Source organism: Dromiciops gliroides, chromosome 3 (genome assembly GCF_019393635.1).
Source record: "Dromiciops gliroides isolate mDroGli1 chromosome 3, mDroGli1.pri, whole genome shotgun sequence".
Lineage (NCBI taxonomy): Eukaryota > Metazoa > Chordata > Mammalia > Microbiotheria > Microbiotheriidae > Dromiciops > Dromiciops gliroides.
Window position 1 is genome coordinate 175899707 of NC_057863.1, and position 27987 is coordinate 175927693.

General features: G+C 42.4%; 1 protein-coding gene and 1 long non-coding RNA gene across 10 annotated transcripts in view; one reads left to right on the forward strand and one right to left on the reverse strand.

Moving 5' to 3' along the window:
• Window positions 1–795: 795 nt before the first annotated feature.
• On the reverse strand, window positions 796–26744 carry LOC122748593. Its single transcript, XR_006355625.1, has 3 exons — window positions 26643–26744; window positions 3123–3206; window positions 796–1662 (listed from the first exon to the last, which is right to left on the reverse strand). It is a non-coding gene; the product is annotated as an uncharacterized LOC122748593 (long non-coding RNA).
• SOX1 (SRY-box transcription factor 1) overlaps window positions 13077–27987 on the forward strand; it is an 80916-nt gene continuing 66005 nt past the window's right edge. For 7 of the 9 annotated variants that reach the window (XR_006355622.1, XR_006355618.1, XR_006355621.1 and 4 more), the window contains exon 1: window positions 13077–13312. Coding sequence is in view for 2 of the 9 variants with exons in the window: in XM_043994295.1 (XP_043850230.1) it covers window positions 25604–26788 (1185 nt within the window). In the remaining 7 variants the exon portion in view is untranslated. Of the gene's footprint in view, window positions 13313–24850; window positions 24864–25078; window positions 27025–27987 lie in introns of those variants that run through there. The other 2 variants (XM_043994295.1, XM_043994296.1) reach the window with 2 other exon arrangements.

Consider the following 27987-nt stretch of genomic DNA (forward strand, 5'->3'; position numbering starts at 1 on the left):
ACTCTCAGTTGCACAGATTATGTACCAAAATTTTATTTCTTTCAGTGAGAGTTTCCCAAGTACAGGGTTCTGATTATGGGATTGAAAAAATTTTTAACAGAACATTTAAAAAGATGATCGTATCAAATGAACATTTTAGACACATGAAAACAGTAGGAATTTTGACAAAGCAAAAGCAGCTAGCTATTGAGAGCTGACTTCATCAACTAAGATTTTAAAATATTATCATTTTCAAACCAAAACTTTTGATGTCTTGGATAGTGGGTTGTGAAGGGTGCCCGATGACATTTTTTGTTCACTATTTTAAAACTTATGGCAATCAATCTTTTTTTTGCATGAGACAATGAGTATAAACATAAGCTCCTTTAGAGACTGTCAAAATCAATTAACAAAAATCCTTATTAGCGTTTTCACTTGTTGGATTTATTAAAAGATCTTGCTTCACAAAAAGACACATCATTTTTCCCCCTCCACAACTCTTTGAGTGAACATCAATCTAACAGGCACATTTGCAAAACTATTTTGTAGACTATTTCATTCCCAGGAAACTGAGGCCAGAAAGGTAACTTTTGAGTATATGGAAGTTGTATGAAAAATCCAAATCATTTGGGATCATGTTCCAATTTTTAGTATTACTATTGTAATGACAACATTTTTTTCCATGACATAATTTAAGCCTGTGCTTACCACATTTTTTTTCTCCTCCCCCCGCCCCGCCAACAAACAACTGAAATTATGCCACTGGCCTAAGAAATTGATTTTGCTAACTGATTTTGCTAGATTGTCTTTGAAGAACATATATTCATTTAGATGGAATTATCAAGTGCAATAATATCTGAGAAAAGTATCTGGTATGGAGTTAGAAGAGGCAGATAACAACATTATTACAAACACATAGGAAAATGAATTGGCAAATACATCATCTGATGATAGCAAGGTATCAGTCCAGCATTAGTTTGTCTTACTTTCAAATTCCTGGAAATGCAATGCACTTTGGTCATAAAATAAAGAAAAATAAGCCCTGAAGAAACACAAAATAAGAAATGCATTCCTTGTAGAAAATATTTTTAAATAGTGCAAAAATATTTTTATTGACAAGGACAGAGTTAGATGTTATTGGGTTTCCTTTCTTTCACTGCATTCCAGAATGTAATTAATTACAAAAAAAATGAGTCTGTCAGTCAAAATTTAAGAATCTCCTTCAATATTAGCCACATATGCACACAATCAAACATCATGTTTTATCATTAATGACCACAATTTTTTTCTTAGTATGATCATTATAAGACTCCTTGTGGGCTATAACTCTTTAAGCTTCTTAAAAGACTACAAAAAATACCTATCAGAAATCTTCCAGCAGTGTTCACAAATACATTGCCTTTATGCACCCCCCCTTAAATGAACATCAAATTAATAATTTTCCCACCATTTGTGGTTTGTAGGACTTCTTAGATGGACAAAGAAAAGATGGGTCAGGTTGTATTTTTATGTAACTGTTAAAACATCCCCAAATACTCAAGTAGTTGTTGTTGCTGTTGCTTTTGTTGCTGTTGTTGTTGTTGTTGCTACTGCTGCTGCTGCTGTTGTTTTAATTCTGTGGCTTTCATCATTAGATTGTGGATTTAAACATATATCTTCCATGTACACTAAGACAGTTTCCTCCTAGCAAAAGAGAAACGATATATATAAGAATGCCAAATGTTAGCTCAAATTAATATTTTAAGTAGTTTCTAGTACAGCAGAGTCATAGAGATGTTCTGTTTAAGAATACTCCAGGAGATACATCTCTTCTTCAGCTTGTGTGTGTATGTGTGTGTGTGTGTATACACGCATACTGTAGGCGGCGACATATGCATCTATAACCTAGTTCCTCAATGTCACCTCACATATTTCATTCAGATAAATTACTGAAAATAAAATGTATAGTGTTATATGTTGCAACTATATATTGTGTACAGTTTGTATATAAAAAAGAAAGAATGATTAAAAGTCGATGAGAGACTGTTTATAAATCTTGATTGCTTCATAATTTTAACTTTGAGCAACATTTTTATCATAATTATAGGCTTTCTTAAAGCATTTATGCAGATTGTTGTTACTCAAAAGGGGGTTTATTCCATTTTGGTATAAACTACACTCTTTTTTTTTCTTTATGAAATCACTCTTCAAGTTCCCATATCCAGTACTCTGTTAGAGTTGCAAAATCCAAATAGCAGGAAGCAGTTATCCTAAGAGAGCTATCTTCCTCCCTCTTATTTCTCTCCATAAACAAATGCAAAGAACTAAACCTCTTATATTCACAACTATTTAGTCTAAGATCTTCCACCTATATATCTCAAATATTTTGTTGATCACTCATGTTCATGAAATGCCTCTCAGACCATCTCTATTTTTATATACTCATTTTACAGACCAACAATTAATCATGGTTCATGAACAAATTATCAATTCAATTTTTTCAGATGTGTTGACTAAGTAAAACTTCCCCAAAAAACTCCTGCCAAATTTGAATAAATTGTAGAATATGTTGACCTTGTGAAGGAAATCAGAAAATTTTATTAAAATTTCTATTCCCCCAAAATATTCTGTCCTCTAGCCAGCTCCAAGAATTCATATGAAATAGAAGTAGGTTCCAATAGGAAATGCAATATGGTTATGAAGTATACTGGGTCAAACTCAAATGGAATGACCAAAAGAATCAGAGTCTTTTAGAGATACATGATTAGATGAAGTTCCTTTTAAAAAGCAACTCCTTTGACTCTATATAAAATAATTAAAATAATAATAGCTCACATTGAAGATAGGGGAATATATATATATATATATATATTTGGGGGGTGGGGCAATGGGGGTTAAGTGACTTGCCCAGGGTCACACAGCTAGCAAGTGTCAAGTGTCTGATCCTGGATTTGAACTCAGGTCCTCCTGAATCCAAGACCAGTGCTTTATCCACTGTGCCACCTCGCTGCCCCAAAGATAGGGGAATATAATGGTAAGAGCACTGGGAGGAGGGAAAAGACTCAAATTTGAGTCCTGGTTCTGATACTTTGGATACTCGTGTAGAATTCTTTGCCCCAGTTTCCTCATCTGTAAAATGGGGAAATGATACATGTTCCACCTACCCAATAGAGCAAGGGTTCCTTATCTGGAGTCCACAACTCCTCACCACCACCACCACCAAGGCTTTGGTTGGTATATCAGGGGACCTGTGAATTTAGATGGGGAAAAAATTACATTTTTATTTTCACCAACTTATAACTGAAATTTGGTTTTTCTGTTAACTATTGAAAAACATTGCTTTGAGAAAGGCTCCATAGTTTTCACTAGACTACCAAAGGGATCCATAAAACATGCATAAAAAGCATTAAGAATCAGGGGTAGCTAGGTGGCACAATGGATAAAGCACTGGCCCTGGATTCAGGATGACCTGAGTTCAAATCCAGCCTCAGACACTTAACACTTACTAGCTGTGTGACCCTGGGCAAGTCACTTAACACCAATTGCCTCACACAAAAAAATCCCCACAAAAACAAAAACAAAACAAAACAAAAACCCATTAAGAATCCCCAACATAGGGGGCAGCTAGGTGGTGCAGTGGATAAAGCACTGGCCCTGGATTCAGAAGGACCTGAGTTCAGGTCTGGCTTCAGACACTTGACACTTACTAGCTGTGTGACCCTGGGCAAGTCACGTAACCCTCATTGCCCTGCAAAAAAAAAAAAGAAAGAAAGAAAGAAAGGAGGGAGGGAGGGAAGAAGGAAGGAAGGAAGGAAGGAAGGAAGGAAGGAAGGAAGGAAGGAAGGAAGGAAGGAAGGAAGGAAGGAAGGAAGGAAGGAAGGAAGGAAGGAAGGAAGGAAGGAAGGAAGGAAGGAAGGAAGGAAGGAAAGAAGGAAAAAAAGACTTGCTACAAGATTCCCCACCATAAGACTAGTTTGATGAGAGAATTTTGTAAATAATAAAGTTGCATATAATTAGTGAGTTATCATTAGTATTACTAGTGATATTAGTTAAAAAAAACCTCACATAACCCAAACCGATCTATTCTTTAGTAGTAAGCAGTGCAATTGTTGATAATAATTGCAATAACAATAAGAAAAAAAAAGAGATTGGATTGGACCAGCATTTTTTTTTTTGACCAGCATTGTCAACATACATTTATTAAATAAATGTAACCTCTACTATTTAGGTTTTGAAGCTTTACACAATCAGACCTCGGCATATCTTTACAGGCTTTTTGAACATTAGTACTGTTCCACACTCTGTGGTCCACAAAAGGCCTTCTCTCTGTTTAGTATCACGCATGATCATCTCTGGTCTCCATGTCTTTGCAATGACTATCCCCCATGCGTGGAACATATCCAACTCCTCACTTCAACCCTGCAAAATCCCTCTCTTCCTTTTAAAACTAAGCTCAAGGACCACCTTTTTCTACATTAAGCTTTTCTTCTCAATTTCTCATATACTCTTTCCCAAACTACTTTGTATTTAACTTCATTTTATTTATTGGTATTTATCCTCTTTAGATTTAATCTATATATCTTTATGTGGGTACTTGTCTTTCCCATTGGAATGTAAGCTCCTTTTGAGTAGGGATTGTTTCATTCTTTCTCCAATACCTGACTTATTGTAGGAGTAGTAGTAGGAGTAGTAGGAGTAGGAGTAGTAGTAGTAGGAGGAGGAGGAGGAGGAGGAGGAGGAGGAGTAGGAGGAGTAGTAGTAGTAGTAGTCCCTGCTGCTGCTGTTGTTTCTGTTATTATTGTTGTGTCACATCCAATTCTTTGTGGCCCCATGGAACATAGCATGCCAGTACTGTTCAAAGGGTTTTCTTGGCGAGTTGTAGATGCTTAATAAATGCTTGTTGGTTGATTAACTGAGTGAAAAAACATAGTTCCTACCCTCATGAAGGTTCTATGGGAGATATAACTTGTGCATAAATAAGAATGATATGAGATAGTTGGTGAAAAGGAGACAACTGTGCAAAGTGTTCTATAAAAATTTGAGAAGAGTATAGGGGGAATGGGAGGAATCCAAGAAAGGCTCCATGGGGGAGGTGGTACCAGAACTGAGTGATGGAAAGAGAGATAAGGCTTGAAGCTTCAGCCTTGAAGGATGGATGAGTAGGATTTGGCTAAGGGCAGAGAAGGAAGAACAATTTTCTAGGTGGGAAAAACATCAGCAGCAAATGTACAGTATATTTCCTGCTTCCCCAGCAGTTTGAGGACATAGGAATTGTAGTCCCTCTAAAGAGGTGAAGACATCAGACAAAGAGCAGCCTCTGATTCCCATCCCCCTCACCATAAACTCCTTTTTATCAAAGGCTAGAAAGCAAATCCTGGAGACAGTTTTCTGACTCCCACCACAAAATTTTACATTATATTTATATCAGTGACATCCTCCCCAAAGAAACAATATGCTTCTTAAACATGCCCTCTGCTCAGCACTGCAACATAGACTCAGATCTAAATCTCTAACATCTCAAGAATCTTCACTAAAAGAAATGTTCATAACATAGAAAATACCTTCTGATACCTTTAAGCACCTTTAAAAAAGATTAAGCACAGACTTGTGTTTAAATTAGTAATTTATATATTTAATATTAGAACATCTATAAAATTATTTTCCCTTTCCAGATGAAATTGATTCACCATTTAAAAATGAACAATCTATTTTAAATCACAAAAGAAGGAGATGGAGGGTCCTTTACCCTTTATTATCACTCATCCACCTCCTTCTCCTCTGACTGACAATCAGATACCTGAATGCTAAGCCATTCAACCTGCTCTTCTGCTGACAGCCTCTAAGTCTTCGGTACAGCCCTCTAATAATGGTGCCAGGCACCACTACATTCACAGAGTGGAAAAGAATAAAATATTGGTTCCACTCAGGTGTGGTTTGAAGCATATCTTGATGTTCCAGTTTAATTCCAGCTCAATCGTTATAGAATATATATGGATGTATCTCTGGTTTGAACTACGTGTTCTCTGTGTGTGTGTGTGTGTGTTTTGGGGGGTGGGAATGGGCTGGAAAGTAAGGCCTTTGATTTCATGTTTGAAACATAGATTCTATTATTCTTCATTATGTTTTTTTTTTGGTTTGCAGGTAACTTGTGATCAATATCCTTGATATATTGCATATTTAAATATTGTGTATGTAATGAATAATGCAATTATAATCTTTAATCAAAGAATTTAAAGCTTAAAGGGGTCTAGTACATCCTCTTCAATTTACAAGCAACAAAGCTAAAGCCAAGAATATTAAAGTAGCATTCCCATGACCAAATAGCTAGTTAGTAGCAGAGCCAGGTCTTTTCACTATATCACATGACCTAGAAAGGAATTTGAAAGGCAATTTTAGTCTTTATATTTAGGATCTTTTGTTTTCTGATGAATGAAAATGAGAACTACTACTTTGCAAATGAAATATTATTAAGATGTTGGTATTATCTACCTTACCCCCAGTTTCTTTGACCTAGTTTGTGTTGTTGTCATCATCTGGAATAATTTTCTTTCTTCTCTATGTCTATTCAAATCCTACTCATTTCTCAAGATCCAGCTCACATCCCACCTCCTCCAAGAAGTCTTCCAGCCTGCATTGATTTCCATTCTATTTGACCTCCAGCACTTAAAAATCTGCACCACACGATGCAGCACTTATTTATAAACTGCCCTTTTGATTAATTTAACAGATATTGATTTCTTACTATGTATAATGCATTTTAATATTCTCCAATCAACTAGACTGTAAATTCCTCCAGAGTTTGGACCATGTCTTTTGCTTTTTCATACCTCTTCAAAATACCTAGCACAATGGTAAGGAGGATTTCCTGAGCCCTTGATGTGATGTTTCTCACGAGCAATACTCCAAAAACAGTCACATCATGTACTGTTGACACCAAAATATCAATGCTTGCTCTCAGTAGTTTCAGCTGTAATAGCTTTCATAAATAAAGTCATCCTTATGGGGTTTTTTGGTTTGTTTTTGGTTTTGGTTTGGGGTTTTTTTGGTGAGGCAATTGGGGTTAAGTGACTTTCCTAGGGTCACACAGCTAGTAAGTGTTAAGTGTCTGAGACTGGATTTGAACTTATGTCCTCCTGACTCCAATGCCAGTACTCTATCCACTGCACCACCTAGCTGCCCCTATCCTTACGTTTTTGATAGAAAATATACACTCTTCTAGAGAATGCCTAGCTCTACAATGTGTAGCTCTACAATTACTCATATTGATGAAAATACTCCAGTTGAAACTATACAAAATTTGGGTATGCTGTCTTGTGGTAGATAAACATTTGACCTAAGTATATTAGAATATATCTAGCTAAATCTAAATTTAAATGTTCTGTTATTACTTTTATAACTATGCTATTTCATTAAATGTCTTTTCACTGATGATGATACTCAGGATGACAGTAAAAAGAACACATCAGGGGATGGGGGCTCAAGAGATTATGATATGGAGAGGATTCGACTACACAAAATACATAGAACCTGGAAAGGCTTTCTGGAGTCCTCTGAATGAGGATCCCACAAGCTACATAAAAAGTCTTTTATCAAGTTGGGAAGGATTATAATTTCAAAATAATATGGTTCTTTTTGGAATGATATTATTTACCTAAGTGCTAAATAATAGTATTTTTCCCAATGATTTGGTTACTTTCCTTTTTGAAACCTTCACATTTGAAAACCATGATCTTTGATTAGAAACTACTAAATACACATACTTTAATTAATATTGACTTTAGAGTTACTTAGGTTGAGAAAACTACACTGAGTCGATACATATGGTGCTCTATAAATTCTAAACAAAAAAGTAGGATGTATAAACAAACATGTCACATTTGTGTCCTTCTTCCCAAATCCCCACTCCACTTTAAGCTCTTTTCCTTTTGTTTCTGTCAGAAGGTATTTGTTTGTTTGTTTTTTAGTCTATGCTTTTGGTTACATTCCAATAACACAAATACTATGGACAAACAGGTGCTTTCACTTAAACTCCAGTTGACTAAATTTAAAAAGGGAAGAACTAGGAGTGGTTTTGTAGTAAATGAGACGTAAAATTTGTGTTTTGAAAACAATTATCCTTGAAATTAATTAAATCCTGAAAAGTCTAGAATGTATAGCATTTTTTAAAAATTGTCATCATGAATGGCATATTTTTTAAGCCCACAATATACTTGGGGGGAAAACCTGCATATATATGTATACATACATATATGTATATGATCTCAATTTATATAGGGCATTTCTTCATGCATACACACATATAAAAATTAATAACACTACACTAATAATTGTCATTATTTTAGTACATTTTATGGAAAAGGCAAAATACTCTCTTCTGATCTTCTAAGTGAAAGTTTCAGTTTTTCTAAAAAATGATTTTATAGGTTACACAAAAGGGAAAGAAATATGATTAGAATGCCAAGCTAAATTTTAACCATCTATAACAATTAACAGAAATTAATGACTTATGAGAGATATTAACTGATGAAATTAAAATAAAGTGTGATGATATAAACATTTTCACTGGCTCCACAAGGTGGTTATCATCACCAAAAGGTAGAAAAGTTTGGGAAGACATTTCAAAATTGACTAATACTTCTCAGTTATCTGAAACAATCTTACCTGCAGGATAACCCACTCATCATGCTGATCTCCTAAGAGCAATAGTATGTTATTATGTCCTACAACAAAAACACCTAAATATTAAAGCTATACCAGGCTGGTCTAGAGTAAACTAGGTTCCCTCAATCTTTGAGGAATATATAATCTGTTGTAGGTCACTGATGTGAGCTGTTCCACCCACACTTCCCCACCTCCTTATCCCTCCCCCCCCCCAAAAAAAGGCCAAACTGAAGCTCACAGTAGATGGGGTAGGTGATGAGGGTAGGAGTGGGGCCCTGAGTATTCATCTTTGTGAGGAGGGAGACTCAAAAACCTGAAAGCCCTTAGGCAGCTGAAGTAAACTCTAGTGTCTTAAGCTACCCACTTTTCCTATCTATGACCCCTTTGGGAAGAAGGGAAAGAGAAAGATTAGAGGATCATTCATCTTTTGAAGGAAGGTAATCCCAATTCTTTCCTGGGAGTTCCATCTTGAGGGATATAGCAAATGAATTGATGTTCTCTCTCTCTCTCTCTCTCTCTCTCTCTCTCTCTCTCTCTCTCTCTCTCTCTCTCTCTCACACACACACACACACACACACACACACACACACACACACACACACACACTCTGAGCACACCCTGACCACAGGGGTTTCCTCGATCCTGTAAGCCAGGTGTGACCTGTGACTACTCTAGCTCCTTCTTTCTCCATTGGTCCCTGGTACCAATCAGCTTCCAGCATTATCTGCAGCTTGGACCTTGGGATGGTTCCACTTCCTCTCCTCTCTGAGCTTCACTACAATGGAGAAGAGAGAAGAACCCCTTAAATTGAAAAGAAAAGGCAAGTCTTCACAATGAGGCAAGAAACATCCTGTCTTTCCTAGGAAGAGGCAAACCTGAAGAAAGAGATCACCATCTTCCATCTCCTCCTTGACAATGTTTGCAGGGATTTTATTAAAGGAACTGCCAAAGGGGTGTGGGGAAGGGAATAAAATAGGGTGTGTGGAGGGTGACACACACACACACAAACAGTGAGAGAGAGAAAGAGAGAGAGAGAATAGTTTGGTTGTGATGTTTTTATTTTGTTGTCTTTCTTTTCAAATTTTCCCAGACACTTCTTCCCAGACTCTGATGAATAAGGGAGATGGCTTAGTTTTAAAATTGAGGGGGGGGGTGAGGGGGTGGGTCAGATTTCCAAATCTTCCTCCTATTCCCGGCACAAACCCACAGGAGAAGTTCTCTCCCAGGCCCTCCATGCTATGAGTTTACACACTGGCTCCAATTTTTAAGACATATATGTGGGTTAAAATTCAATTTTACAACCCACATTTATATGAGATGTGGGTTTGACATCTGTTTGCCAGAGTGTTTTGCACTTAGCCTAACACCCACTATTAAGTGACAAAATTGTGGCAGCCTGTCAAACCCAGCTGACTGACAGCTGCTCCACTTTACAGAAACCATTCAAATATTTGCAGGTTTGGAAGCTTTATTCGATGTTGTACCCAATCTTTCAGTTATTTAACATGTAAAATATAAGTCAAAGTTTTAAATCTGTATTCCAAAATGTTTCCATTTTCCATACAAAAAGAAAAGCTTTCAGTGCCTCTGCTGGAAAAGATCCAAATCCCAATGTTTTCCTTCTGCTTTTTTTCCCCCAACCAGATTCCAGCGTGCCTCCTATCTGCACAAACCCGATAAAAAAAAAAGAAGAAAAAAAAAAACCTGCCATCGCCCAGTGTCTCCTCACATGGCAACTAATGACATCTCCCCGTGATTGAATTAAATCACCTTAAACTCCGAGGGGATAAAGTTTTTTTAAAAGATGCATTTCAAAATAAATGTGAAATCCCCAAACCAGGAGGAGGGATCTGCGAACTAACAATGCGTACCCGTGCGTTTGAGTCCCTGCACACAGAGACCAATGAGCCTTGCTGAGAAAGATTCTACTAGGAAAATTAATTTCCAATCAAAATCTATGCTCTTTGGCACGGTTCAAGACACAAACTCTTCTTCCCTTACATTTCTAAGTAGCTTAGTCCGATTAAGAAATAATTTGCAAATGACATAGTGTTTCTGTAGATTGAGATCCATTGAGTAAAAGTCATGTGGGTTCTTCGCCTCTGCTATTAGAGCCAGACAGACAAGGATCTCCTGGAACTGCAGCTGCAAGCAATGAAAAATAAAATTATCATTCACTTGCCCGTATGATATAGCTATGTGTATATGTCTCTGCACACATGCACACATGCATAGACACACATACACAGATACTGTATTTGCATATAATTTAAGGGTGCATGGAAATGCTTATATATAAAATATATATATTTAATACAGGTGAACATGTCTCATACCTCTTGCCATGTGAATGCTATGCTTTGGGTGTATTGTTTGGAAGAAAAAAATTTTCACATTCACTTCCAATGAATTATAGGAGGTTGATTTTAGTTCCCAGTGCAAAAACATACACACACAGAACACTCGTTTGTGTGTGTGTGTGTGTGAGAGAGAGAGAGAGAGAGAGAGAGAGAGAGAGAGAGAGAGAGAGAGAGAGAGAGAGAGAGAGAGAGAGAGAGAGAGAAACTTGGTTCCCTGCTAGGTCACATTCACAGAAGGTGGGTTTTTATCTTGCCTTTTGAGATCTGTATGTGTGCTAGCGTGTGTGGGATGGGGAGAGGTAATCCCCACCTGATGAGATGCCCCGGACTCTGTCTTCAGAGTGAGTCAAGCTGAACAGCGAGGGTCCGAACTTCAGGGCGCCGAGACCTATCTAAAGTGCCTCCGGAGTAGTCTGAGATACTGTATAGAGACTGCAACCTTTGGCAGAGTAGTGCAGATCTCCTGTGTCCCTCAGCCTTAGAGGGAGAAGGGTGTGATATGTGGACGTCTCTACGGGACGAAGCTGCAGCCCTGCAGTGCTCCCTCCTGGGTCTGGCTTCAACATCTACTACCGGGAATTCTCCCTTTGCCAGCTCCCTAAAACATCCCCGCCTGCCCATCCACTCACCCACCTACTTACCCGCCCATCACAAGAACTGAAAATAACCTAGGTGCTCTGAAAAAAAAAAAAAGACAACTTTTACCTGGGAAGCTGTAGGTGCTTTTGTGTCCATATTACTAACCTCTATTGACTGTCTTTCCTACGGCAGCTGTCATGTTGACGTGAAGGGGATTGGAGATAAGGTGGAGTAATAGGAGTGAAAAAGTCGTGATTGTAAACGGGAGATGAAAACTAACAGCTGTTTAGGAAACAGGAGACTAAAAGCAGCTTTGCATTACAGCCAGAGGTGTCATACACCCTTTCAGGAGAAGGGGAAAGAGGAAAGGAGGGAGACAGAGGGTGGGTGTGGGTGTGTGTGTGTGTGTGTGTGTGTGTGTGTGTGTGTGTGTGTGTGTGTGTGTGTGTGTGTGTGTGAGAGAGAGAGAGAGAGAGAGAGAGAGAGAGAGAGAGAGAGAGAACAAAGCGCAAAGCTGTCCTATTGAGCAAAGAAAGTAAAAGGAGGAAATGAGGGAGGAATAAGGAATGGAGTCACCACATTATGTAATGGAAGGGAAGCTGTGGATAGCGTTTTGGGGGTTTAAGCGAAGCTGAAGCAGTTATCTACAAGGAAGCACTTTGGAAAAAGAGGGTCTCTCACAGGGTTAGAGGTGAGAAAAACCTAGGTTGTATGATGAATGGAGTGAAGAAAGGAGACAAGAAAATGAAATCTAAGCAATTGAGGGGAAGGCCTGGGGGTGGGGGGAATGAAGAAATAAACCTTCAGGCCAAAGTGCCTTGTAAATAGGACAGGTGCAGCGCTCAAAAGTGAAGGGACCTAAAAAAGGTGGGTCGGTGAAAAGCGGGAGGGAAGATGACTATAAAGATCCCAAGAAGGTGAAAGTGAGGGGGAGGAGAAGCGAGAACAGAATGGAGGGAGGAGAAAGGGGTGTGGGAATGGGGGGGGGGAGAGAGAGAGAGAGAGAGAGAGAGAGAGAGAGAGAGAGAGAGAGAGAGAGAGAGAGAGAGAGAGAGAGAGAGAGAGAGAGAGAGAGAGAGAGAGAGAGACTCGGCTCCACCTCCCTCCCAGCTCAAAGCAGCGTCCCAGCTGCTCTCAAACCAACTGCTCAATTCTATTCACAGTCGAGACGGAACAAAAAAGTGGCTATTTATTAGAATACTTGTTTGGTATTGTTCGGCGCCACACAAAAGGCGTTTCATTATGTGAGGAGGGGAAAAAGCCCCCTTTTTTTCCAGAGAGAAACAATAACTTGAAATTGTCTTTAAAGTCTTTTCTATCAATAATAAATTTCATTTTCTTGTCTCTCTCTCCCGTGCAGTATGTGAGTACGTGAGTGGGGTGTGTGTGTGTGTGTGTGTGTGTGTGTGTGTGTGTGTGTGTGTGTGTGCGTGTGTGTGAGAGAGGTGTGAGTGTGTGTGTGTGTGTGCGTGTGTGTGAGAGAGGTGTGAGTGTGTGTGTGTGTGTGTGTGTGTGTGTGTATGCGCGTGTGTGTTACCGGGCACTCCCGTCTCTGGTGGCAGAGCCGCTTGGGAGCCTTGGCTGGGACAGGGTCTAGAAGGGGTAGGACGCTCGGTCCTGTGTATGCACAGAACCGTTCCTTATATCCAGGGTCTCTAATAAAATCTCAGGAAGGTGTTTTAAGGTCAGATTGTATAGGGGAGAGGCTGTCCCTGAGCTGCTATTGGGAGGAGGATGGAACTGGAAGAGGAAATGTAAGTGTGTCTCTAACTTTTGAGGGGGTCTTCCGCCAGTACTGTTTGGGGAGGGGGTGCGACAAAGGCTGGCTGAGGGGGGAGGATGTTTCAACAATGAGTTTCAGTAAAAAGTAGCGGGGGAGGGGGAGGGGGGAGGTGTTGTCCACGCTGTTTTCAGTATAGTCTAAAAAGCAAGTGTGAGACGCGGAAACCACTGCTGAATCGCGTGCTGCTGGTGTGTACATTTGTCACTGCGTTTTCCATATACATAGTTTTTACATGACTTTGGGTTGACAGTCTCCCAAGGAGCGTTATACTTCTGTCTTTCTCTAAATTCCTTACTATTATTTTTGAGGAGGAGGAGAGAGGTATAAGGGAGCAGGCAAAGGGTCAGTTTGTATTTTGATAAGAAATACCTTCCTACTATTCCCCAGGAATGCAGACCTAGAAGGAAAGCTCTCATCTCTCCCACTGCCCTTCCTTCCACCTTTCTCTCTCTCTCTTCCCTCTCCCTCGCTCCCTCCTCCCTCTCACCGGGGTGCCTTAGAAGGGGCAAACGCTGGCTCCCCAGCGCTTCCTTATGGACTCTGCGGTCTCAATGCTGGCCGCGCACGGCGCGCCTCACTTGGCTGCAGAAAGAACTAAATCAGTGGACTCGCAATTACATTTTTAAAATTAACATGTTGAAGCGTGGTGCCATTTAGTGAGAGGTGTTTGGGGCAAAGAATCAATTTAACTTTGACTGACCGACGGGCTTGACTATATTAATACAACCACCAAAAAATCAATAGGCAAAGAAGCCCTAGACACTGCAGCTAACGCCTTCTAAATTCCCATCCCCTGGCAGAGGGCATTAAAATGGATGGTTCGCATTTCTAATGCAGCCTGATAAGGCAGATAAGGTACTTCTTTGCAGTGAATTCAGGAAAGCAAAGGTTGCAGTGTGTTCGATATTTCTGGCTAGGTAGTGAGGGAGGGTGTGAGTAGTGGGGTGGTGACAGACTTACAATCCTGTAAATCCATTAACCTGTTTACTTCCTTCCAGCGAAATCGCATCCTCGTTAGGTTTCATTATGTAAAATGCTGAGGACCCTTGAATCCATAAATAAATGAGCCCTAAGAAAGTTCCCATTATGGGTTATAATCGGGCTGGCCCGGGCTCTTTCTCCAAAGCTATAAGGCACTGGGGCAGCTCTGGAAGCAACTCTCCCTTCTATCCCCCTCCCCATTTCCCGCCCCCGCCTAGTTACCCGCCAAGAGGAAAGGTTACCAAGTTTAAAAGGTGAAATGGATTTTTTGTTGTTGTTTTTCTTTGGGTCTATCAACAGGCAGCGGGGGCAGGGATGTGTAGATATTGATTGGGGGGAAGGGATGGGATTTGGCTGACTCTCTTTTCAAGAAACAGGTGTTTAAACATGATAGCAGCCTCCAGTCAATTAACCCATTAAAAGCCCGTTTTATGACATTGATTTCCAAGAGCTACTCGGTGGGGGCTTCCGTTTGGAAGCGTTTTTGTGAAAGTGTATGGGGCTGGGGGAGGGCGGTGAAACTGACAGGATCCTAGAAAAGGCAAGATCCTTCTGCGGGTAAGAAATGTTGAAGGCCATCAAAATGAATCCCTGCCAACAGACTCCAGGAGCAGCTGGTCTCTGCTGTTTGGGTAGCTTAGGGTTTTTAGACTTAGGTGTTGCTTTTCCTGTAGTTAATGTTGTGGAGTTTTGTTTTTGTTTTGTTTTCCATTCTCGGGGTTAGGCCCAGTCTCAGCCTCCAAAAGCTAGGACCTAGCCGTACAGTGCACTTTTCCCCCATTCCCCTATTTTATGCCCATTCCCTACCCTCCCGACCAGAGGACTCCCTAGGGCTGGAGGCTCAGCAGCCTGACCCACCCAGATGCAGCAGTGAAAGTGACAGCTTGGGTTGAGTATACCCATGTATCCCCACCTAGTTTGAAGTACAGCTCCCCACGTCCTTTCTTCCTCCTCTCACCGCTGTAAAGGTGGGGCTGGGGGATCACCAATCCCTAGGTTTGAGGGCCCAGATTTATGTTAGACCCCACAGTCGGTCCCCCAATCTCTCCCATAACACTGGTTGGCTTCACTCTTCCACCACCACTCCCGGGAAACAGCCTCTCCCGGGTGGAACGATACGCGTGAGAATTAACAATGAAATTGCTTTGAGTGACCAGAACCACACTGGGGACAGGGACGATGACAATAGCCACTATATCTGCTAGATGTGGAGCAATGTAGCCCTCGAGCTAGTTACCAACAGTAGTTCAAACCTTGACTTTTTAGGTCTGGGGATTAAGCAAATCAAAAGACCTTGGTATGAGATGACGGGGTTGGAGATGTGAGTCAGTCAGAATAGAGGTATGAGGCGGGGAGTGTGTGTGTGTGTGTGTGTGTGTGTGTGTGTGTGTGTGTGTGTGTGTGTTGGGGGGGGGGGTCCCTTCTCCCTTGCCTAGAAAATTGTCTGTCAAGCTTTTGCACTTCAAAGCTTCCCTCCATCTCTTTTCCCAGAAGTAGTAGGCACTCACTGCTCGTATTGGGTCGTTATCTAAGGGTAGACTAAAACATCGAGGAGTCAGGGAAGAGAGGGAATGGGGTTATATAGACCATACTATAACTCTTCCCTCAGAAAAGTTCAAGCCTTTGGACTGCAAGAGTCTAATTAAAATATTCGAAAATAGGAAGGGTAAATCTGTGCGTTTTTCCTTTGAGCAACACCCAGCCCCAAAGCAAACTCAAAATACCTTGAATCTGTGGTTTCGCACATTCGCCCTGCCTTTTAGAGTTCTCTGGAGGAGTGAATCCTGTCCTTGGCCTTTGCCTCTATTCGGAGATCAACAACTGAAGTTCATTGGCTGGGGGTTACAAACTTTAAGTGAATAATTGGCCAAAGGGTCAAAGGGAGGAGATGAGGAGAAGGGGGGACCAGGAAGGAAACCCTTGGAGTACCAGAAACTTTAGGGAGAGGTAGAAGAGAATAATTAATATATCTCTATAGAAATCGCTCCTATCTGTCTCCTTTGATTTATAGTCCTTAAATCAAGTATTGGGACTTTTTTCAAAAACTTTTTCCCCTTATTGTTGCTTGTTTGTTTTAAAAGTAGTTTCTCCCCAAAGCCCTAGGAATATGTCTTTGTTTAGCATCCCCGGAAAGAAGCTAGTCGAGATCATTGGTCTCCAGCGTGTCAAGGAGTGTCTTCACTTGGGAAGAATAGTATCAAGGTAGCCAAGAAACGTTTTATTTCTTCTTTAACATAATAACCCTTAGTATCTCCACATAACTTAATCTAAACTTGATTTCCTCATTTCGAATAGAGGAGCCAAAATACGTCTTTGTGTGTCTAAGAAAATGCCATTAAGATAGAGCCAATAGACCATTTATTAGCTCGGAGTGTTGGGCAGCGGTGTGTGTTTTTAAACCCCGAATCATTGCTAGACTATTTAAACGTCTCTTCTTCACCCCCCCCTCCTTCCCTGTTTGCTGTTTTCTGAAGTAAGGGATGGATGCGGCTGAAAAGGCTTGAAATTGTGTCAGAGTGATGTTTTAATCTCATTGAAAAGTGTATTAAAGGACAAGATGTAATTTATGTGAGATGCTTCGATGAAAAGAGAGATTGGAGTGGATGATCCTTTCACTCTGTGTGAACCGCATGTCATGTTTATATTGAAGCCTGTGTAGCTAATCTAATTTGCAATAACAGGGATAGCCTGTAAGAAAAAAGCCTCTATGATTTCACTTTATTTCTTTTCATATAGAAATTCCTTATGACTTGTCTCCTCTTGTGAGTGATGCCTTTTCCATTGGAGGCTAATGAGAGAGAATATGAGAAAGGGGACATGTGTAATCATAATGCCAGTTTCTTCTTTAGAACATACGACTCCAGTCCCCTGAGTATTGTCTTCTTTGGACTTCAGAGTGACTCGCCTTGTATTGGCTTGAAACATTGTTTTCGATTTCTTTATCATCAATGTTCCAACAGTCCAGTATTTAAAGCTTAGTCTTAGTATACTCAAGCAGTGATACTAAGCTCTTGCATTTCCTGGTGTGGTTTTTTTTGGGGGAGGGAGGGGGGTGTTTTGGTTTGGTTTGGTTTTTTTCTCATAGAACTTGTCTTTTGCTGAATCACCTCAAAGATGCTCGATTTAGGAGGCTAAAGTGCGTGTTGGTCACCCGGTTTTCCTCTGTGTTGGGATTAGCTTCACTGCAGATGTTGATTCTCAAGAACTGTGCAATTCCCTCCACCCCCACAGCTACTCCACACGAGGAAAAGTTTGTTTACCGGGGCAATCCTTCCTAAAATTTCTTAACTAAAGCCACACAAACCTGCTGTTCAGATTAGGTACTTTGTATTCTTATTATTCCATCTAACACATGCATTCTTCATCAATAAAAAAAAAACTACACGTGTTAGAAAATTACAACTTTTGTATAATGTAAAAAGGTGTATTCAAACTGTTAATTACAGGGGTTTGTGTGAATGAAACTTTAGCAGTGACCCATTTAATTTTGTGGTAATTACTGACAAAATAAGACAAGGATGAATCACAATACAGTATATTTATCTTTCAAGAAGATATTGTGCTGGCAGAGTTAAGCCAGCGTGTAAGGAAACATTTTTTAAAAGGGGAAAACATGTATATAAACGTGGATCCAAAGATCAAATCCTGAAACCATCTGTATTAAAATATGAAGGAGGTTCCGCTCAGATTACTACTGGAAAACCCAACTGAATTAAAGAGAAGCCAGCACTTTCCGAAATTCAAAAATTCTTGAACCTACTTCTTTTGGTCCCGCCTAGTACAAACTCAACTGAAGGACCAACTTGGATGTGACTTGAGTGTGTCCTGAAAAGCAGAGAGACAGAAGGGTGGTGATATAACCCCAATCCACAACACATTCTGAATAAACGCATGGAAAGGAGGAGAAAGGGTTGTGAACAAAAGAGTAGGGTCTGCGAAGTGTAGGACCGACAACGATTCCTTCATCTTCACGGACTACTAAGGATGACGAAAAATTCACTGAGACCCCTTTGGGAAAAAATAACGCTTCCAGCTAGTGACTCCTTATTCCAAGTTTTTGCTCTTTTGCAGGATTCTTAACCACTGGCTTATTTAGGCAATCAGAAATCGTCTTATAGACTGTATAGTCTTCCGTTTATTTTAAAGGTGATTTTACCAACCAGAGCCACAGGTCTGCTATTGAGAAGGCAATGGCCTAGGCCAAGCAAGAATGAAGGCTCTGCTCCACCTGGAGACTGCCCTGAGGCTCCCTTGCCATCCTCCGCCCTCCAAGCAGAGGGCTGAGCTGGTGTGGGCTGGGCTGGGCTGGGCTGAGCTGAGCTGGGATAGACTCTCTAGTACCTATGGGCTGGGCAATCTGCATATCTTCGGATTCAGCCTGATGACGAGATTAATCATGCTGAAAATGTAATCATGATAAAGAGAAGAAGACTGTGTTGGAGAGCGGTCATGTTTCGATGCCCTCCTTCTGGTCCGCAGTGGCCACAGCTTTAGCTCTGTGCACACGTATCCCAACCGAGCGTGTGCAGAAAACCTCGCCGCCCGTGGTGTTCTCCAGTTCTGCGCCTCTGACTACTGAGCAGGAGGGCAAGATGCCACCTTAGAAGAGGGCAAATTTCGTTGTTTTGAGAGCGTCCAAATCGAATTTCACTCTAAAGTTGGGCCCTGGCCTCTCTATTTTCTTCTCTTGGTTGAAACAAGCTATCGTCTCAGAGGATTGAGGCTAGGGTATAACTTTATGAGGGCATAGTGTGAGCAGAGTGAAAAACTATTCTTTTCTGGTGGTTTTAGAGAGAAAAAGTCGAAAACCTGAAGAGGATTTGAGTGTCCACTGAGGGGAAAGAACCCATTCTCCCTGGCACCTGGTGGGTCACCCTCCCCACCACTTTTCCAGCTCTGCTGAAACAGAGATTGCAATTCTTGTCCAGGGTCCCGGTCTTTTCCTCTCCTTCCTTTTCTTTCATTCATAAACCTGGTGGCTATAGACGCAGCTTGAATATTGACGTCTCTCCCCCAACTGCTCCGCCGTTAACCCAATTACAGAATTCATCAAGAACTGTGTTGAATTATCTCTTTCCATACAGTATCAGCATTAGCCTAATTAAAAGCTATAATGTCTGATATAATGATTAAATCGTTAGCTCTGCTGTAGGGAAGCAATATTTTGTTTTCCCTTCAATTAGAAGCTGATTGAGGTTTTCAGAGCAGGTCAGCTGTGAAATCTGAATTATATGTGTGAATACTGCTCACAGGGTGAGCCCCTACTCGAAAGCTCCAGAGATTCTCCAAATGCTTTCACCCAGAGAGCTAGGAGGCGACAACAAAACACACACACGCACGCACACACACACACACACACACACACACACACACACACACAGAGTCTCTCTCTCTCTCACACGCACACACACAATTTGCTCCCTGATTGTGGATTTAGGAATCTCCACGCTAATCGGTGGAAAGAAGGCGTTGTTGCTTTTGGATGGGAGGGACTTTATTGTGCCTATCCTACTCCTATCCTCTTTCTACTGTTTTCCTTTCCTTTTCTCGGATGCTAGTGGAGCATCAGTCCAAATGTGACATATTTTTAGTCGAAGGCAGTGATCGCATACTTACACGCCGGGAACAATTAAAGATATCTTTTGCTCTGGTTGCTATCACTAATGGCGCAGATGTTAGTCTGAGTTTGATAATCCAAGAGCGATTCTTTCTCATTTTCCACTATGCCCTTTCCCCTTCTTCTGTTCCCCTCCCCCTTCGCGTGACTCGAGCTCTGTCCACTGCCTTTTTCTGAGCTTTGTTGGAATTAGTAGGGGCTTGAGAAGGATTTAAAGAGAGACGACTCTCTGTAACCTGGTCACTTCGAACAAGGAGATACTAATTTCTATGTAATGTAACACGAATGTTTACACACAAACACACACGTCCTCACTTAATTTGGAAGAGCTTTCCTTGATGAAAGTCTATGGAAATGAGAGAACCGCACAGAGGACAGCAGCAAGTGTCTGCTGACGTTCTGTGTGATATGTCATAGGGAAACCTTTCTCAGCTCTAGCAGGACAGCGGCGGCTGCGGGGGTACTCAGACTTTCCCAACAGCCAGCAGACGGCGATCGCGGCTCGCGCTGGGACTTGGCGCCAGAGAGAGTTCAGGGCTCATTCCCAGGAGCAGCAGCTTGGGAGCCTGGCAGTGTCCCCCTCCCTCTTTTTCTATTCCTCTTCCCATCCTGCTCTAACCTCTCCCTGCCCCCTCCACTCCCACCCCTGACCGCTAATTCAGTCTTCACTCCTTTCCCTCCTACTCCAGTTTGTCTTCAGCCATATTCTACCTTTCTTGTTCCTCTTTGTGGAACCACATGACTTCTAAGTTCCCGTCAAACTCTAAAATTAAATAGTTACTTTTCCCTCCTTTCTCATCTTCCTTCTTTATACCCCACCTTCTTCCTTCTCTTTGAGTCCCAAATCCTCTCATTGACCCTCTTCTTCTTCCCACTCCCTTCTCTCTGACTTCAGTGAAAGTGCAGTTTCCTGGATGCCTGTGCCTGTACAGTATATGGTTGTCCCTTTGAGTAAGACACCAGTGATTCTCAGAACAAGGTCTCACCGGAAGCCCTCAGACGCCTTCCTGCTACCCTTTTCAAATGACGGAACCATGCGACTAACTTTTTTTGCCGATACCAAACTTAGAGAAGAGGGCAGAGGGCAAAAGGTTTTGCCAGCATAGTGAAGTGCAGTATAGGCAGGAGGCATCTGGCAAGGTGGTGGGGCAAGGAGAGGTGCAACATTGAAGAATTAGGGAAGGAAGACATTTTGACAGATAACACCCCATGGAGTATGGTGTAGTCTTAAGAGAAGTTTCACCCTTGCTTTGCAGCTCTTGGGATCAACCTTTCATTGTCTCCCCAATTTCAGAACCTGTGGCGTCAGAAAATTTTACTCCTTTCCAATAATCCATGCTGTCAGAAAACCAAGAGGTCACCTGCAGCCATAAATAGCAACAGGTATATTGGAAGTCATACATACTTCAAGATATAAGGTCTATCTACTGCCTGGAGCAAACAGCTTACTCTGAGCATCAGAAAGCAGTTCCCAGGGCAGGAAGTTTAATGTTACAGCCCTGCATACAATCTTTTTAATACTCTTTCGAATTGTTAAGTGCGCAGAGTTCATCAGTACCTTAGTCAATGTTTGGATTGCCTAATGATCTTCTTTTGGGATTGTTCCAAGGCACCAAAGAAAAATCCAAGCCATCCTTCCTCCCTTATCAGATTTCTAATGTGAGATGTTCTTTAGAATTTTGAGGTGAAAAGAAATCCTTTAGAGGACCAACAAGTCACTACAGACAAAGTTGCTGGATTGCCAGGGGAGGAAACCAGAGTGTTGAACAGTATGCTAGGTATTAAAATGTAAGTTTTACCTAGCTCCTTCTGGAAACAACAACAACAACAAAAAACAAAAAAACAAAAACAAACCAAAACAACAACCTGATGTTTCTTTGACAGTACCACATAGTATTCAGTCATAGGAAAAGCCCTTTCAGTCTTAATAAAATTCTTGATAAATGAAGCTACTTATCTGGTCTTGAGCTTTTTACTGAGTTGGGGGATATTTAGATATGGCTTGTGAGGTTTTTTTTTTCCTTTTTCTCTTTCTTTTTTTATTGAGTTGGAAAGGAGGAGATCGAGATGTAAAAGGAACTAGAGGGTGGGCTTCCAGAGGAAATTACAGAGGGGAGTTAGTAGGAAGATTCTCTTAGTCCTCATGCCAGGGTGGGAGGCACAGAGAGGTCTGGCACCAGGTGCCCTGCTGTTGCCTGATTGGCACAGGCAGTATCTGTCAATCAACTCTCACTTGGCAACAAGTTACACCTGCAGCTTGAGTTTAATACTTATCAATGCAGGCACCCATACTGTGTGCAACTGCTTGGGACCCAGTAACATCCAGCCACTAAAAAGGGTCTATTTCGAAAGCCTTGAACGCTAAGTAATAGCATGATCTCATTCAAGGCTAACACATTTACCTTCTATTTAAATGCTCTAGGAAACAAAGGGTAATGTCGTATTTGGAAACAATTTTCGGGATTGTGGTAGGAAAAAAATCTAGACCAATTCAAAGTCAGCTATGCAAGATCCAAGAACTACAAAGCATTCCTGTGATGCACGCTGGAGTGCAGGGTGTTTATAAAATAAATTGCTCTATTGATATGGAAAATAATGCACCAAGCACAGTTCATACAAAGTATTTTCAGGGGGTTTCTGGCGACTTATTTTAAAATCTAATTTGAAAAGCAGGAGGAAAAAAATCTTTCAATCGCTAAGTGGATAATATAGTTTATAATTTGTAAACCATTTCTTTTATTTCGGGCTTGCTGACTTTCCAAGATATACTGAATTTCAGGGCACACCCATTTTATCAAGTTATCAAAGGAGACATGGGTATGTCATTCTGACACAATATCCTTGTTGGTTGGTTGTTGTTATTGTTGTTGTTTAATTCATTCACAATGTAACTGATGTTTGTGGATAACGAGTGAAACAAATCAAAAGATTTAACAAACTCTCCCGAATGAGAAGGTAGTTGAAAATCAAGCTTTTAACCTGAATATTTAGTGAAAAATAAATATGAAAGAACATTTCTTTTCTAATATAATTATATATTATTTGATGAGTTTACTATTAGATGCTGAATGCCTGAAATGAAAGTAGTTTAATCTGTACAGAGAACAATTCACTGTTGCCCTGCATACAGGAGCAACCCTGCAATAAAAAGAGAAAAAAACCTGCAGCAATAATAATAGTAATTGAGAGGAAAGAATCATTATTCCTTACCTTAGACAACTATCCGGGTCAGGAAAATTAACAACCTTACAAAAAAGTAGAAAAGATGTCACGTGCTCACTGCCCAACATGCTGAAACAATTTCCTTATGCCTATCATTACTCTTATTATTATTATTACATGTTTATTTCTATTAGAGAATGGCCATCACATTGCTGTTGTTAAGGTTATACAGGACCAGCACTTTCCATATTTTTCAGACTGCATAAAATAAATGCATACTCGTAACTTCAAAATAAGGAAGTAGATGAGGAATATTTGGGGACAACTTATTTCCCTCTGGCCATTTCCACGTTTACATAGAAACAGAAATTACACCCCTCCTTAGGTTTCCTAACTGGTCATAGGAAACCCTTAAGTACCAAGAATATTTGCAGTTTAAAATGATCACTTAAGAATCGGGGTCCATATTTTAGAAGCTAGTCCTATCTTCTTTGTAAAGAGGGATATGTTTAAGGCAAAGATCATCTTCCCAATAAGGCTGGTTGGATGTTTCGAAAATTATTAGCAAATTAGTAATCCTATTGTCAAGTGCTGCTGCCTTTCATTGGCAGACCCTATTTGCCAGGGACAACTTTGGCCCTAGGGGTAATACGTTCTGTCTTCAAAGTAACTTTCTTAAATTGTTATTTAAATGCTAACAATCCAGCTGTACCTCGGTCAAGTATACCCTTCCGGGTGGTATTTTGTTTTGTTTTTTTAAAGAAGAGAAAGGAGAGTGTCAGTGGACAGGAGGGAGGGAGGGAGGAAGAGGGAAGGGGGGGTGGGGAGAAATGTTGAAGCTCTCATCTCTAGAGACCAGCGCGAGCAGGCTGATTGAGTTGGAGAAAGGTATACTTTTTAACTTTTAAGGCCTTTCCTTTAAAAAAGAAATATTGGAGAAACAAGGTACTCTATCAATCAATGGGGTTGTCAAAAATGGTAGCAACCATATTAAGAATGGTTAATAAGGAAAAATTAAGTTGGGTGAAATGGCCCAAGGTTGGATGGCTGAGGTTGAAGTCACAGCATAATTGATAGGAATTCATTTTCTCCCTTTTCTTTTATGCTTTCTACACTTCTTACACACACACACACACACACACACACACACACACACACACACACACACACACACACACACACACACACCTTTAGTCTCCTTTTTCCAAGACTGAGCTGAGAGTCAACCATGACAGCCAATCTCAACTTTTTCATGCTTTACTCGGAGAAGGATCTCTGTGTTGCAATTTGGACCATTTAAACCTAGGTAAGGGTCGTATTATTATCATTCTAAGTCTTTCTTCTTCTTCGCTTTAAACCAAATCATTAATCATTCTGAGAGCGCCAGTAGGAAAGAGGGTTAGAACGGCTAACTCTTAGTTCCCTCGTTCAGGAAGCAATGTGGCTTGTGTGACCCCCTTCGCAGGCCCCTCCCTCCTTCCCCTTCCTTCTTTTCCTCCCTCCCTTCCTCCCTCCCAGAGTTTATATATCTCACCTCCCCACGTCACTCGACAGCGCGCCATGCAAATAATCCCCCCGCCGCAGCTCTCCCATTGGCCGCGGCAAACTCATTTAATGGCAGCTCTGTGCTCAGCGTATGGCTGCTGGGTCCCTGGCTCTGTGTGTGTCTCTTTCCCTGCTCCTCCTCTTCTGATTCCCCCAGCCGAGAGGAGGGAAACCAGAGAGAGAACAAATTACTGGGCAACTTCTCTTGGGCTCTAAGGTGTTCCCCCCCCTTCCTTCCTTTCCTCTCTCTCGTTCTTATTTCCCCTCTCTCTTTTATCTTTCCTCCTCCTCCCTGGTACAATTTTAATTGTATCTCCCTCCCTCCCCCCCCTCCCCGTTTGGAGGCGGTGGCGGTATAAGTGCTTCCCCCCCCCCCCGGGCACCTGGGACCCGCAGATGCAAATCACACGCTCCTCTCCTCTCTCCCTCTAGAAGTTGTAGCCACCAAGTTTTAAAGCCTTTAAAGAATAAGCGAGGAGGAGGAAGAAGGAGAGAAGGAAAGAGCGAATGTGTGAGGGAGCCAAAGCGAGACAGAAGAACACCCCGTGCCGAGCGAGCGCCTGGGTACATCCGCCACTCACTCCTCCTCCCAAAGTGAAGCAGCAACTTTACAACTGATTTGCACCTGTTTGAACAGCTCCAGCTAGAGAGGCGACAGCAGCGGCGGCAGGAGCAGGAGCAGCAGCAGCAGGAGCAGCAGGAGCAAAGAAACACCACCCCTGAGCCAAGTGGTTTTTGCACGAGGAAAAAGTTTTCACCTGTAATTCTGATAGCCACTACGTGTGTGCTTGGTTTTTGTCTTGTTGAGTTTTTCCCTCTCTAAATTTTCTCATTATTAACCATAGGATCTTTACATTTTTTGACATCTCTCTCGATTTTTGATCTTCTCTGTCTTCCTGGTCCTCTATGCTTCACGTCTTTTTCTCCTGGTGCTGGTGAATACTAAAAGCCGCTTGAATGTACAGCATGATGATGGAAACGGACTTGCATTCCCCCGGTGGGGCCCAGGCCCCCACGAACCTAACGGGCCAGACCGGGGCTGGCGGAGGTGGCGGGGGCGGCGGCGGCGGAGGAGGAGGAGGAGGAGGCAGCAACAAAGCCAACCAGGACCGGGTCAAGCGGCCCATGAACGCTTTTATGGTATGGTCCCGGGGCCAGCGGCGCAAGATGGCCCAGGAAAACCCCAAGATGCACAACTCCGAGATCAGCAAGCGGCTGGGGGCCGAGTGGAAAGTCATGTCCGAAGCGGAGAAGCGCCCTTTCATCGACGAGGCGAAGCGTCTGCGGGCTCTGCACATGAAGGAGCACCCGGATTATAAATACCGGCCCCGGCGAAAAACCAAGACCCTGCTCAAGAAGGACAAGTACTCGCTGGCCGGAGGCTTGCTGACGGCCGGCGCCGGAGGCGGGGGCCCGGCCGTCGGGGTAGGCATGGGAGTGGGAGTGAGTCCCGCCGGCGTAGGTCAGCGTCTGGAAAGTCCGGGAGGCACGGCGAGCGGGGGCTACGCGCACATGAACGGCTGGGCCAACGGAGCCTACCCCGGCTCTGTGGCGGCGGCGGCCGCCGCGGCCGCTATGATGCAGGAAGCGCAGCTCGCCTACAGCCAGCACCCGGGCGCCGGGGGAGCGCACCATCACCCTCACGCGCACCCCCACCACCCCCACCACCCGCACAACCCGCAGCCTATGCACCGCTACGACATGGGCGCGCTCCAATACAGCCCCATCTCCAACTCGCAGGGCTACATGAGCGCCTCGCCCTCGGGCTACGGGGGCCTTTCCTACGGCGCCGCGGCTGCCGCGGCCGCTGCCGCGGGCGGCCCACACCAGAACTCGGCCGTGGCGGCGGCAGCAGCCGCGGCGGCCGCGTCGTCAGGCGCCTTGGGCGCGCTGGGCTCTCTGGTCAAGTCGGAGCCAAGCGTCAGCCCTCCGGTCACCTCGCACTCGCGGGCTCCGTGCCCCGGAGACCTGCGCGAGATGATCAGCATGTACTTACCCGCCGGGGAAGGAGGGGACCCCGCGGCCGCGTCGGCGGCGGCGGCAGCCGCGGCGGCGGCACAGAGCCGACTGCATTCGCTGCCCCAACACTACCAGAGCGCCAGCACTGGGGTCAATGGCACTGTCCCCTTGACACACATCTAGTCTCAGAGACAGCGAGCGAGCGAGCGAGCGAGCGGCCGCACGCTAGAGTTAGAAAGCGAGCGAGCGAGCGAGAGAGACTGGCAAAGAAAAAGCTAACATTGCAACAAACACACAGCAAAACAACAAACTTGTACCTCTGCGATGGGACTGTCGCTCCCCAAACCCACCTACCCTGTCCCCTCCTTCCTCTAACCTCCTAAAGCCTCTCTCTTACCCCCCCAACACCCTCCCCCCCCCTGCCGCCGCCACCACTTGGACTTCCTTTTTGTACAGAATGTTTTGATGTTCTTGTAAAAAAAAATCCCGATAATATTAATAATGAGGAAAAGAAGGTAACAGTTGCTCTATTTACCTTTTTAGAAGCTCCTGGGAACTAGTTGTTGAGACTAGTTTTGCGTTTTAGACTGAACTTCGGTGTTTTATTGAGACTTTTTGTACAGTATTTATCATTCACTGAGGAGGCATATAGCGTTTTATTTGCTAAAGAGAAAAAAAAACAGACAAAGATATAGGCGATGCCAACTTTTATATAACCGCTGGAGCATTAACTCATCCTTGCATCGCTTCCTTATGGCGCTTTATTGCCTAAGATAGAGTGATGGGGAACAGTTCTCATTTGTTACAGTTGTAGTAAGGCAACTCCGAACCACACGTTAAAGTTTTTGGTTTTTGGTTTTGGTGGGGGTTTTTTGTAGCTGTTACCGCTTTTTTTCTGTTTATTTATATAAAGAGACATCTTTTTTTTTTCGGACTGCGACGTTATGTTCTGGGTTTTGTAAAACTTTCTGTATCTGAGATCTCCCCATCACCATCTTTTGTTTTGTTTTGTTTTGTATGATTTCTTGTAAATGCATTGTGATTTTTTTTTAATTTAGGCGTTTCGGGAAGGGAGGAAATTCAGATTGTGTATATAGTTTACTAAGAAGCCTTTCTGCTAAAAGAGGGAGAGAGAGATAAAAACCTCAAAACCTCCCTTTCCCCTGGATTTTGAGTTAATAAATTTTTAAACGAAAAATGTTTTTCTCCACTAAATTTGAAATGTACTGATTTTAATCATATGTATAAACACCCTGAAAAAGAATTGGTAAATCTGGAGGGGGAAAGAGAGAGAAGTTAATCAGGGTGAGCCGAAAATAACAGAAACCGCCCCCTTTCCCCGCAGGAGCCGGAGGGGAGATTTCTAACAGTCAATATCAAAT